This window comes from Anolis carolinensis, unplaced genomic scaffold (assembly GCF_035594765.1).
Source record: "Anolis carolinensis isolate JA03-04 unplaced genomic scaffold, rAnoCar3.1.pri scaffold_21, whole genome shotgun sequence".
Taxonomy (NCBI): Eukaryota; Metazoa; Chordata; class Lepidosauria; order Squamata; family Dactyloidae; genus Anolis; species Anolis carolinensis.
In genome coordinates, this window is record NW_026943831.1 from 922700 (window position 1) to 936123 (window position 13424).

Below are 13424 nucleotides of genomic sequence, written 5' to 3' on the forward strand. Positions count from 1 at the left end.
TGTGGCGTGTTGGTTTGCTTCTTATGTGCTTCTTATCTCACCTTCCTCCCAGAACGGGACTTCTTCAGCACAACATCTCCTGTGGTTACTTAGCATAACTTGACCCACTTGCAATAGAAGCAGCAAGTGCAGGTTGCATTCAACCCTTGGGCGCTCTCTCCCATATTCTCTCACACACTTGGGCAATATAAAGCAAAAGGAAATAATATGACACTTGCTCGCTCATACTGGCACAACAGAAAAGGAGAGTGAAGGGGACACAAACCACAGCTTTTCAAAGGGAACCAGAAGCAGGGGAAGGGGAAGGAAGAGACCGAGGCGCCAATCATCTACGCAACTACGTCACAATTCTCTCTAACACACCAAGTCCGCTGATGCCACGGGCGCAGGTTGGATCAGCTTGAACTACGCGACCAGGTTGCTACGGCTAGGAGACGGGCATTATAAATGGCCAACGGGTTGGCACCATTTATTATGCCGCTGCGGTTGCTACTGGCCTTCTCTTCTTGGGCGGCTCTGGGCTCCCCTCTGCGCCCGGCAGCAGTCCAGGGGCAGGGACCCCCGTTTCGGGACCAGGAGGGCCGTCCTTCTGCTCGGCTTCATCCTGGACACTTTCTCCAGCTCTTTCTCCCGGTGCTTCCAAGGAAGGTTCAGGGGTCTCGGTGGGGACGGCATCCAGCTCTTTATTAGGTTCCTTGGCCGTGTCCGCCTCTGCCTCTTGGCTGGATTTGACTGAAGCCAGATGTGCTGGACCTTCTGGACCATCCTTGGCCGCTTTGTCAGGCTCCTCGGGAAGCTGTTCAGCTGCCTGGCCAGAGGAAGGAGCATCTAGACTCGGCTCCATACCGATCACATCTGGCACTTGCTCCGCCTCTTTGGGACCTGCCTGCGGCTCCTGGGACTCCGGCTTGGGCACCGCGGGTGAGGAGGGGACGTCTCGCTTGGAAGCCGGCTTGGGCGGTGCCTCTGCCTCCCTCTTGGCACTGGCCTCCTTGGCCTCCTTCTGCCAGGGAAGGGAGAAGTCCAGCTTCTTCCCAAAGACGGACCCCGGGGCGCTTTCGGTGGCTGCGGCCTTCTCCTCGCTCGCTCCTCCGCCAAAGAGGGAGGAGGAGAATTTGTTGAAGCTGGACACGAGGCTCTGTGGCTCAGCAGCGTTCTTGCCTGCTGAAGGCGTCTGAGATGAGAAGAAGGAGCCAAATGTCTTGTTACTTTCAGTTGAAGACATGAAGCCAAATCTGGGCAGAGTGGGCATGCTTGGGATTTCAAAGACGGGCCTGGAGCCGGCACCGGTGCCATCTGTGGAAACGCCGGCAGGCTTAGTCTTGTCCTCCAGACTGCTTTTGACGGGAAGAGGTTCGGAGGGACGTTCTTTGGTTGCAACACCCAGGTCCTCATGGGGCAAATCATGGGCTTTGCTTTCAGCGGTTTTTGACTCCCTTTCCAAGGATCCCAATGTCTCTGGTTGGCGATCATCAGCATCGACCGCATCACTCTTTATGGCTTCTTCTCCAGGTGGTGGCCCAACAGCTGAGGTGGCCTCGGTCCCATCTCTGTCCATCTTGCCAACTTCAGGTTCCAGCTTCTGGGCTTCTTCCATCTCCACCTGGGCAACGCCAGCCTCTGCCTCTTCTTCTGGGACAGATGGCTCTTCTGCAGAAGGGAGAGATGCTCCTCCTGAAGTCCCCAGGCCTCCCTCCGTTGCCTCCAGCATCTCTGCCGTTTCTGCATCAGCTGAACTCTGCCTCTCTTGATTACACAAGTCAGCAGGCCTTGTTTGATCTGAAGCCAACAAATCGGCATCCAGTTGTGCCACTTCAGGGCCCAGATCCTTTCCTGGGACTCCTGTTTCTGAGGCATCTGCTGGGGCTTCTTGGACCTTCTCTGATGCTTCACTTGCTTTAGTGTCTATTTTAGTAGAAGCGTCTATTGCCATGTTATCCTCGGGCAAGACCAAGGCACCCGCTTGTTTGGGGACATCTGTTGCTTCTCCTCTGGGCATTTCCTCTTGTTTCGGGACATTCGGTGCCTTTATCTCTGACGGTTCTGCCTTGGGTGCCTGGTCTTGTCTGGGGGCACCTTTCCCGGGAGCAGGGCTCGCAGCCCCCTTGGCTCTGGGACTGCCATCCTGCGGCTTGGGGGCCTTTGGAGGGGTCTCCTCTGCGGCCCCTTTGAAGATGCCAAAGAAATCGCTGGTCAGGGAAGGAGAAGGGCCGCTGGGGAGGGAGGAGAAGCCGAAAAAGGAAGCGCTCTTCTTTTGCGGCCCAGGCGCGGCTGGAGCCGGGCCCTGGGAGAAGAAGCCAGACAAGGTTTTGGTGGGCTGCATCTTTGTCATGAAACTGGAAAACATTTCAACAGAGCTATCGAGGACTGATTTGTCAGTCTCTGGCTCCTTGGGCTTCTCCTGCGCCTGAGACACTGCTGGCATCTGGGGGGGAGGCTTCTGGGCCGGAGCCGGCTGTGCTCCGCTTTTCAAAGAGATGCCGCCCACTGGCTTGGAATCAGGGGGGCTCCCGTCAGGCCCCGGGGGCTTTCCTTCCACCGCCGTCTTTTGTGAAGGGTCTTCAGGAGCAGCAGCAGTGGGAGCCGTGACATCCACCGATGCCCCAGGCTCTGGGATTCCAGAAATGTCATCCCGCACGGAAGGAGCAACGGCCGTCTCGTGAATGCCGCTCTCCCCTCTGCCCTCCTCTAGCCCGACTTCTGGTTTTGGGGTCTCCAGAGGGACGCACTGGCTATCCTCCTCCAGCATAAAAGCTTGATGGACAGGCTCAGGATAAGACGGGCCATCCTCAGCCTTTCTCCCGTCCTCCAGAGCCTGACTGGCCACTGGCAGCGTTTCCATCTCACTTCTTGCTTCCAAAGCACCTTCGGTGGCCGCATGCTCCGCAGCAGGAGCGCTTGATGCCTCTGCTTTCCTCTGCAAGCCAAGAACATCCTGCTGTCCAGGCACCTCCCCTGGTTTCTCCAAGTCCTGCTCTCCAGCAGACCCAGGGACAGAAACACCTTCTGCCACGTGTGTGGCTACAGAGGCCTCTCCTTCGTTCGGCTTACTCTTCGAGCCGCCCGCTTCCTGCTTTCCGAGGACGGCGTCTATGATGCTACCCGCGGCCGGCCCCTGCTTCTCCAGGTTCTGCTGGCTGGCCGTGCCAATACCGGAGTCAACGGAAACACATTGCTTCATGGCTGGTTTGGCGTTGGCTTGCTGCTGAGGTGGCTTCCCAAGGTTGCTCGCCGGCTGGGGCTGGGGCTTGGCAAGGCCCCCCTTGTCGGGGGCAGGTGGTGGTTTGTCGTCCAAGAAGGAGGTCAGGTTGAAGAAGCTGAAGGTGGAGCTGCTCTGGGGCACGTTCTTCTTTTCAGCGGGGGCCCCTGAGAGGAAAGACGGCATCTTGAACAGGCCTTCGGTTTCTGGGGGCTTGGCCTGGGGGGCCGTTGGAGGCTGGGCTGTGGGTTTTTCTGGGCCCGAGAAGAAGGAGAAAAGGCTCCTGGAGCCCGAAGGTGGCTGCTGCTGCTGCTGCTGGGTTGCTGGCTGCTGTGGCTTGGGCATCGAGAAGCCAAACGGCAAGCTAAATCCAGACTCCTTGGGAGGCGGTGCCGGCTGCGGAGAGGGTTGCCTGGGCTGGGCCTGGCTGGGTCCGGTTCTTGCTCGGGGGTCCCGCTGCTGTTGCTGCTGCTGTTGCTGCCCTGGTGATGCTGTGGGTCCGTGTTGTGTCACTGGTGTCTGGCTGGGTTGGCCCACTCCAGGACCTACATGAATGGGGGGCTTCTGGTTCCCGGCCATGGGGAGCGCCTGGTCCACTGCCTTGGTGGGTCTCTGCTCCACAGTTCCAGTAGGAATGTCCTTGGGTTCTGGCACGTCCTTCCCAACCTGCCGATGGGGCTCTTCATGATGGCTAATGGGCTTCTTGGCCACTTCCGCACCAGCTTGCACTGGGGGGACCGGCGCGGGGGCAGCAGCATCGCTCCTTTGTGGACCCATCCCACGCGGATCCACCTTCTCCTTTGAACCCAGTGAGCTCTGGCTTCCGCTCCTTGCTGGGACCGTGACACTCGGAGGGGAAGGGGCTGCATCTGCCTTGAAGAGCTCTCCTATGGAGCCAAAGAACGAGGAGATGCCCGCTGGCTCCGTCTTCTCAGGTGGCTTCTTCTCAGGCTCTTTTCTCACCTGACTTGCGGGTGGCATGGGCGAGGGCTGTGGCGCCTTGCTGACCTGTGTTTGGAAGAAATCGAAAAACCCAGGCGCCTGGCTCTTATTGGGGGGTGCAGCGGTAGGCGCCTCTTCTCCCAGGCTGAAGATCTTCAGAGCGCTTTTGAAGAAGGTGCCCTCGGTCTCGGTGGGCTTTTGCCCAGCATCCAGCTGAGTCTTCTGGGGCTCCTTCAAGGCCACTTTCGGAGCCTGCGGACCTGGGGTGGGGGCCGGCTTAGGACCTTCCTCCGAGCGACGGGACTTGCTGTCTGTGGGGCCCACCCCAAACTGGGAGGGAGACCTGGCCAAGGGGGCCCTTTTCTGGGGAGCACCCCCAGGCGGCACTGGCACATCATGCTTAACAGAGTCCAGTTTGGCAGGCCTAGCTGCGCTTTTGACCTCCACATCTCGCTCCGCAGAAACCGGCCGATAGCTCTGCGTGTCCTCCCCTGTTTTTCTGGGTGGCGTCACAGAAAGGGCCTCGTCTCTATGGTCCAATGACACCGAGGGAGTGACAGCTTTCTTCCCGGCTGCTTCTTCCAGTGACTCGGGCCCGTCCGAGCTTTTCCCAATCAGGCCTCCCAAAGTGGAAAACAAAGAGGCGACCTTGTTCACCGGCAGCTTTCTCTCTTCTTCGGTGGTCTTAACTTCTGCCGCACTCCGAGGGGCCTCTGGAGGCTCAGGCTTGGCAGACGACTGGAAGATATGAAAGCCAAAGCGCTTCGACTGCACACTTTCGGAAACAGCGACCGTGACCGGGGTTTGGCTCGGCTCTTCCTTCCGCCTGGCTGCGCCGGGAGCCGCCCGTGAGTGAACTCGCAGGTCGAGGGTCAGCGGGGGCTCCTCCCAGTAGCGGTCAGGCTCCCTCTCCGGCCTCAAGTCCACCCGGAGTTTCTGGAGTTTGTACCCTGAGAAATCCAGGGGCTGCTCCCTCTGGGAATAGATGGACTCCTCAAACATCTGAGAGAAGGTCTCCAGATTCATGTTCATGAGCTGGTCGCTTCTTTGCAAGGCTACAGACAAATCCAGTGGCTTGTTCACGTAATAATTATCCAAGGGCTCCTCTTCAGCAAACCAGAACAACTCATCTTCATTGTCGAGAGACACTTTGAAGCCACAAACAGCCACCGTGTCGTCTTCCAAGACCATGTTTTGCAGAGTATCCCTTGGGTAGTCATAGTCCCAGTAGTCCGGTTGCGTGTAGGTGTCCGGAGTGCAGACGTAGACGTACTGCCCAGTAGCATCGGTGAGAAGAGAATAAACATACTGTCCGTCGCTGTACATGTAGTATCCACAATCGCCGTTTTCCGAGGGCCACCAGACGCCGTGCTCAAGCAGCATCAGCCAGTCCTGATATTCCTGGCTGTAAGAGGAGTAGACCAAACTCCCATCAATGCTCAAGGTCTCTTGGTCAATCAGCGTCCACATGTTACCGTCGCAAGCAGATGAATAGCTTAAGTCCATGGGCATATCTTCCAGAACATAACTGTTGTCAAATGGAGGAAGATTCCCGTTCAAAGAGTGAGTGGCCCACATCTCACTTTCTTCCGGGAATGAATCTTGGAAGCTGAACTGATCAAATGACTCGTGAGACATGACACTAAAATCGAGGCTCTGCGCATCGAAGTTGGCGTTTGACCTCCAGTCCACCCTGTTTGCGTTTCCGTCTTTTTTGCATAGATTCACAACTGTTTCATTAGAGCCTGACCAGTCCAGGAATTCAGCCACTGGGATGGCGTTCTGGTTCAAGACGTAATAAACCGGCAGGGAGAGCTGATGGGCGACGGCGGAGAAATCTCCCGGGTCGTACTCCCAGTCGTAACTGGAGCAGCTCCTTGTGTCCTCAAAGACAAGATACTGCCCCGAGGGGCCGTTCAATTTAGAATTAAGGGATTCATTGGACCTTTCGTGGATAGAATTCTGATAAATACTGGACTCAGTGTCTCGCCTATAAAGGGTCGGTTTCCTTGATAAATCCTGGATGTTTTCTTGAGAATTTAGAGCATTTTGGGAGACGGACCGCCGATAGAGAGGCTCCTTGTCCGCTTTGACGGACGCTGCATGGGGCAGGTGACCGTTAGCCCTGGAGGCCTCCACTGCCCACTCCTCGGCTTTCTCTTTCGGCCTGTGCAACAAATTATGCATGAAGCCGGGCGCTTCCTGTCTTCCGCTGCCACGCTCTTGGGAGCCGGGGGCCACGCCAGAGTCAAGAGGCCGGTCTCCAGAACGAGTCTCCTCCTCACCCCTCTCGAACATTTTCATGATGCCACCCAAAGGACTTGTTTTCGTCTTCTCTGGTTTACATTCAGACACATTTTCATTCGACCCAAATTTAAATAATCCAGAAAGTAGGCCAGGCTGTTGACTGCTCTTCTGGTGGTCTGCCTCGTGTTTAACATGCAGCTCTTCCTTCTGGGTTACGTGGTCGGACGACGAAAGATGGAAAAGTCCCGAGAGCAGACCTTGCTGCGTCGGCTTCTTTGGAGGGTCCTCCATCACCCTGTTTTCTTGGATTCTGGTGGAGGGGGTGGGTTTTCCCACTGGAGCATTCAACGCAGATCCTTCTGGCACGGTGGCCGCCACCACCGACTCCTTGCGTTGTGAATCCCTGGGGCCCTGAAAACTCATGGGACCGTCATGATGTCCCCCCTGTATGACATTTGAACGGTCTGAGGCAGCCCGGTTTGTGTTTCCATCCCCTGGCGCATGCAGGCCACGATCTTGACCGGGATCCCTTCTCCTCATCGGTCCTTCTTGGCTCATTGGTCCATCTGGAGCACGGAGGGGCTTTGACGGGTCCACCGGGCCAGGTCCTGAGCGGCTGCTTTTGAGATCCTTCTCGGCACTCACGCGCTGTTCGCCAGGTTGATCTTTTGAGGGCAGAAGGTTTTCACCAGAAGCCGCTTTCAAGATGGAAGAGAAAAGTCCAGGCTTCTCTCTATTCTCCGGCTGCTTCTCTGAAAAGCCAAGGCTGCTCAGGAACGGGATCTTGCCGGTGAAAGGGAAGTTGGGTTCACTGCTGGCAGAGCTCGCTTTCCGCACATCGTCCTCCGACTGGTGACCTTTCCCCAGGCCCAGCGGGGTCTCCTTTGGCACTGGCTCAGAAGCAGAAGAAGGAAGCAACTGACTGAAAGACTTTCTCAAGGGACTGAAGAAGCTCCCAGTGGGTTCGCCCGGCCCCGGAGGCTGAGCGCCGGCCTCCCTCGTGCCTCCACCTGGCCTGGTCTCTGGCATCTTCCCTGCAAGGTGCTGGTTTCGAGAAGGGCCCAGTGGCTCTTTAATGGTCTTCTCTGGCTGGTTTGAAGTGGGAGGCGCCTCAGAAGAAGGAAGCAGCAACTGGCTGAAGGACTTTTTCAGGGGACTGAAGAAGCCCTCAGAGGGCTCGCCGGGCCCCGGAGGCTGAGCGCCAGCCTCCCTTGTTCCGCTGCTAGAAGTGCCTGGCAGTTCTTTGGCTGTTTTGCCTGGCTGGTTTGATGTGGGAGGTGCCTCAGAGGAAGGAAGCAGCAACTGGCTGAATGACTTCTTTAGGGGACTGAAGAAGCTCTCGGGTGGATCCCCTGATGGCTGAACAGTGGGTGCCTTGGTATCCGCGCTTTGTTTGTTCTGCGGCACATTCCTTGTCGGGTGCTGATTTCCTGCTGCGTCCATTTGCTCTCTAACGGTGCCTGGCTGCTTTGAAACAGGAGGCGCCTCTGAAGCCGTTTGTGGGTCGGCTGTCTGCTTGGGAACAGCCAGGTTCTCAAAACTGGCCTTCAGGCTGAAGGAACTAACAGAGCTGGAGAATTTGCCAAAGATTGAGGTCACAGGGCCACTGCTACTTGAGGTGGCACCCGCTTCACTCTTGGCCACTTCGGCAGGTGCATTGGTGGGCCTTCTGTGGCTGTCGTCACACGGCTGCTCGCCTGCCTTAACTTCAGATGCAACTGTGCGTGATGCGTCTACCTTCGGGGGCTCCTCCGGTTTCACGGTTTCTTTCTTTGGTGGTTCTTTTTCGGAGAAGATTTTCAGAGGGTTGAGCATGCCCAAGACGGAGTTCACAACGGAGCCCGCTGCGTTCTGTGCCTGGGCGTCGCCTGCAGTGGGGTGCTGGGGGCCGGGGCCAAGGGGCGCCTTGTCGCCCTCCTTGCCTTTCTCTGGGAGGCCAGCACGGCTCTTCCCGGCCCCTTCCTCGCTGCTGTTCTGAGTCAGGGACGGAGCTGCTGTGGATAACGTGGTTTCCGCTTTGCTGCTTGCTTTCACTTCTGGTTTACTTGAGAATAAGCTTGTGACACCTCCCTCGGACGGTGCGTCAGGCTTCTCCGGAGTTGGGGACACCAGCTTTTCCACGGAGGCCGTGAGGTGCTTGGTCCCCGAGCCCACTTTCTCCGTGAAGGAGCTGAACAAGGAGTTCACTGTGCTTTTCACCCCACTCAAATCCGGCAGAGCCTCGGAGATGCCTTTGGCGCTCTGGCCGTCCTCCGCAGAAGGGGCCGCTCTGCTCTCCTCCGCCGCCGCCTTCTTCTCAGAACCGGCAGCCTTGGCGGAGGTGGGCTCCTCCGCATTCTTGCTTTTGGGGAGGGTCCCGATCTTGCTGATCTCCTCCTCCTTCTCGTGCAGGTACTCAGAGACCGTTTCCACCAGGCACTGCAGCTCGCCCATGGCGTCGACGTACTCCTCGCTGGGCTCCTCCACCGGCGAGAGGGCCAGGTCCTGCTTGAGGAAGCCCTGCTTGCCCGCCCTGCCCCGGTGCGGCCGCCTCTCCCCTTGCAACAGGGCCATGGCGCTCCCCGTGTGCTCCCCGAGGCGGCGGATGTTGGACCCGCACAGCGCTTGAGAAAGGATCGCGATTTCCTCAAGTTCGTCCTCGTCGTCCGAAGCGGGGGAGTACTGGGCCTCATCCCAGTCGAACTCCTCAAGCGCGCCCCGCGGCAGAAAGCAGTTTGTCGGCGTCTCCGGAGGCGTCCGGTCTTGATCCCCAAAGTCACGGTCCGCTTGCTTGCTGTTGGAAAGCTTCCCACTCTTGACCAGGAGGCCGTTTTTGTACGGGCGCAAAATGGGGTACCCTGGCAACTGCTCCTCACTTTCAATGAGGCTGCTCCGATATTTCTCAGGTTCATCGTAACCCAGGAACATTCTATGATCTGTTCTCGTTTTGACGCTTCCTGGAGAAACAGCCACAGAAGAAAGCCTCTGGATCGTGCTATTTTGTGAGACTCCCGTTAATTGGCGTTCTTCAAAATTGTTGTACCTGAGCTTCTTTTTCCTCCTCCGGTCGATGGTGTCGTATTCCTCCGGATAGCACGGCACCCCAGAGCCCACCTTCTGAGGGAACCTGGACCGTTCGTGATGGACCGAGTTCTGCTTCCTTGGAAACGGGGGGCTCTTGGCCTCTTGCCAACCCCTCGTCCTGTGGCTCTTTTCTAAAAAGTCCTCTATGAGCTGCTTGCCTAACTCCTCGTAGCTCTCGCCATACTCTTCTTGGCCGGCTTCGTACTCAGAGGGAATGATCCTGATTTTTCCATTGCTAACTAAAGGCTCTTGGCTGATGCGTGAGGAAGAAGGAAGAAAACCAGGGCGGAAGGACAAAGAGAAAACGGAAAGGAAAGAGCAGGAGAGGCGAAGAAAAGAAGAGCTTTTAACACAAACCTTGCAAAGGAAAGGAACATGAAGATCAAATCATATAAGGAGATACATGCAAAGAAATAGACACTGATGGAAAATGTCAGGGCACACGCTGATAACACTTTATTAATACTAACGGTTCAGAATAAATGTTATCATGACAGTGGTTGAAGGTCACGGTTCATTTAGGATGACGAACCCCCCCCCCCCCCGCACCACCACCACCACCAATCATAGCTTGTATCTTATGGGGCCACGGTGGTGCAGTGGGTTAAACTGATGAACTGTTGAATCTGCTGATGTAAAGGTTGGCAGTTCAAAGTTGCTGGTCGGGGTGAGCTCCTGCTGTCAGCCCTAGCTCCTGCCAACTGAGCAGTTCGAAAACATGCAAATGTGAGTAGTGTTGTGCTGTCTTATACACGTCAGGCGTTGAATTTTTCCAGTGATTATGTTGGGAACCGCTTTAAGTCCCCCTAGGGGTGAGAAAAGCGGTATATCAGTGCAATAAATACCGTATATACTCAAGTATAAGCCAACTCGAGTATAAGCCAACTTGAATATAAGCCAAGGAACCTAATTTTACCACAAAAACTGGGAAAACTTATTGACTCGAATATAAGATGAGGGTTGGAAATGTAGCAGCTACGGGTCAATTTCAAAAATAAAATAGATATTAATAAAATTACATTATTTGAGGCATCAATAGGTTAAATGTTTTTGAATATTTAAATAAAAACGTAATTTCAGAGGAAGAAGAGGGTGAGGAAAACATACTGCCAGTTCCTACATTTCAGGAATGCCGAAGGCTGAAGGAAGAAAGGAGAAGGTCAGCTAGAACTGCTGCAAGGACGCTGAGCAATCTGACCTCGCCCGAGGAACACCTGTGCTGGGAGTCTGGGGCTATAAGTCAGCAGCAAAGCAAGTGGTCAATGCTGGCAGCAACCAGTCTACTTGGTTCTTCTGTGCTCTGGTTAACTTGCTTGCAAACTCCAGTGTCTGCAAAGTGCCTCGCAAAGACTTTTTGCCAAAGACTCTTGCTTTATGTCTGATGTAAGACTTTTTGCTTTGCTTTTGGGATTTACCTGGGAGTCAGAAACCTAGCCACACAGATGATTAATGGAATTGTGGGATAGCAAAGACCCACCCAGGGAATGGCTGCCATGACAGGACCATGATGCAGCCGCCATGCAATCTGGGGCTGCGATGGGGGGGGGGGGGGGCTGAGGCACCCCTCCCTGTCCGCACATAAGAGTCTTATGTCACTGAGGGATGGGCAAGGAAATCCCAGAGACCCCTGGGGCCTCCCGGGAATGTGGCGACAAAGAGAGTGTCTCTCTGGGAGAGGGAGCGCGCTATCTGGGCCAGACAGATGAAGAGGATCATCCTTAATCCAAAGCAGGGAGTCGGGGAGAAGACGCCGCCGATTTGCAACGCCAGCCGCCATTCGTGAGTTTTGATGTCGCCAGAAATGTATAAACCCCGAGGGAAAGAGGTTGTGTCCTTTAGTCTTGTTTTTCTAGGAATGTTGAATATGCTAAAGCTCACTCGAGGGCACACAAGTGGTCCGTGGCTAATCGGGAAACAGAGACCACCAGCCCCTATCACAGAAAAGCTTAAAATACAAAGGAATAGGTTCCAAGCAGGTGCATATTTATGTGAGGCTTGTGCAATCCGGGGAAACCACAATCCGTTTCGGTGTCCCGGGTTTCGGTGGGGTCCCAATCCATTATTTCGGGAGCCTCCTGAATTCGGGAAGGCAGGCATTTGTTTTCGTTCTGAGGAGCTGGAAGATTCATTTCTATCCAGCCCATTATTTGGCCGCAGGATTACATTTGTGGTGAATATTCAGACAACTTATCATAAATTTACATTTTATTAGGATTGGTGTTTGAATCCTTGTTCTACGTTTTTAATACGCTGCATTTCTTACAATTCTAAGATGCACGTTTTCCCCTATGTAAACATCTCTAAAAATGGGCTGGCGGTTCTGAAATGCGGATGCGCCTTGCCATCAATGGCATCTTACAACGGAAGAAATACATGGTGTATTTTATGGGAATTTGGTTGATCTATGTACTTTAACCATGTTGTCATTAAAGTATTTTTATTGTTGTTATTATTATTGGGGTGTTTGTCAATGTTATAGCAAAATGATGGCATAAATTGAGTTCAAACTCATGCTTCCAGCAATGAAAAAGTTAAACAACTGGAATGTGACGAGCATGCACAGATCACAGGGGAAGCCAGACTTTATGTCACTATCACTACTGCAGGTGGGGTTTGAATTAATTAGGTGATAAGAAACAATATATATTCTCTTTCAAGGATAACCATGTAATGAGTAAGTTCGATTCAACTGTAAATACTGTATATACTTGAGTATAAGCCTAGTTTTCCAGCCCTTTTTTAGGGCTGAAAAATCTCCCCTTGGCTTATACTCGAGTGAGGGTCCTGGCCGGCTTCTATTCAGGTCGGCTTATACTTGAGTATATAGGTATTCAGAGTTGGACAGTCTTATCTTATTAAAGTCTTATTATTATCTTAAATTACAGTTTTATATAAATATTCAAAAACATTTAACCTACTGATGCCTCAAATAATGCAATATTATTAATGGGTTTTTGTATGTTTTGCAGGCTGTATGGCCATGTTCTAGAAGTATTCTCTCCTGACGTTTCGCCCACATCTATGGTAGGCATCCTCTGAGGATGTGGGCGAAACGTCAGGAGAAAATACTTCTAGAACATGGCCATACAGCCCGCAAAACATACAACAACCCTGTGATCCCAGCCATGAAAGCCTTCGACAACATAATTTTATTAATATCTATTTTTATTTTTGAATTTGACCCATAGCTGCTGCATTTCCCAACCTCGGCTTATATTTGAGTCAATAAGTTTTCCCAGTTTTTGTGGTAAAATTAGGTGCCTCGGCTTATATTCGGGTCGGCTTATACTCGAGTATATACGGTAGCTGAAATGTAAATAAAGATAAGAGCCACTCAGTCGGAGCAGAAACTTTTGAAGTGAGTTAACTGCACTCACTTCAGCACTTTGGCTAGCTCATTTCCATGACGGTGTGGTGTGGTTCCAAGCTTCATAGCTGTGCTCTAGCAGCATTTTCTCCTGACATTTTGCCTACAGATGTAGGTGAAGCATCATGGCAAAATGGTGCTAGAACCCAACCATACATATTTCAATTGTAAATAGCTGAAATGTAAATAAAGATAAGTGCTACTCGGTTGAAGCAGAAAACTTTTGAAATGAGTTAATTGGATAAAAATCAAAACTTTGGCCCAGCTGATTTCCATGACAATGTTGTGCGATTCCAAGTTGCACTGCCGTGTTCTAGCAGCATTTTCTCCTGACATTGCTACTTGAACACAGCCATACAGCCTGAAAACCACACAACAGCCAAGTGATTCCGGCTGTGAAAATCTTCGGCAATACATTATTATTATTATTATTATTATTATTATTATTATTATTATTATTATTATTACGGAGTTGTGTGTTTTCGAGCTGTATGGCGGTGCTCTAACAGCATTTTCTCCTGACATTTCACCTACAAAATGGTGCTAGAACCCAGCCATACAGGCCGGAAACCACACGACATACCAGTGATTCCGGCCGGGAAAGCC

General features: G+C 53.3%; 1 protein-coding gene across 1 annotated transcript in view; it reads right to left on the bottom strand.

The window, feature by feature from the left end:
- LOC100565343 (uncharacterized) overlaps positions 1 to 13424 on the bottom strand; it is a 290729-nt gene that overhangs the window by 150922 nt on the left and 126383 nt on the right. Inside the window, exon 9 of the mRNA XM_062966504.1 lies at positions 474 to 9704. Coding sequence (XP_062822574.1) covers positions 474 to 9704 — 9231 coding nt within the window. The remainder of the gene's footprint in view (positions 1 to 473; positions 9705 to 13424) is intronic.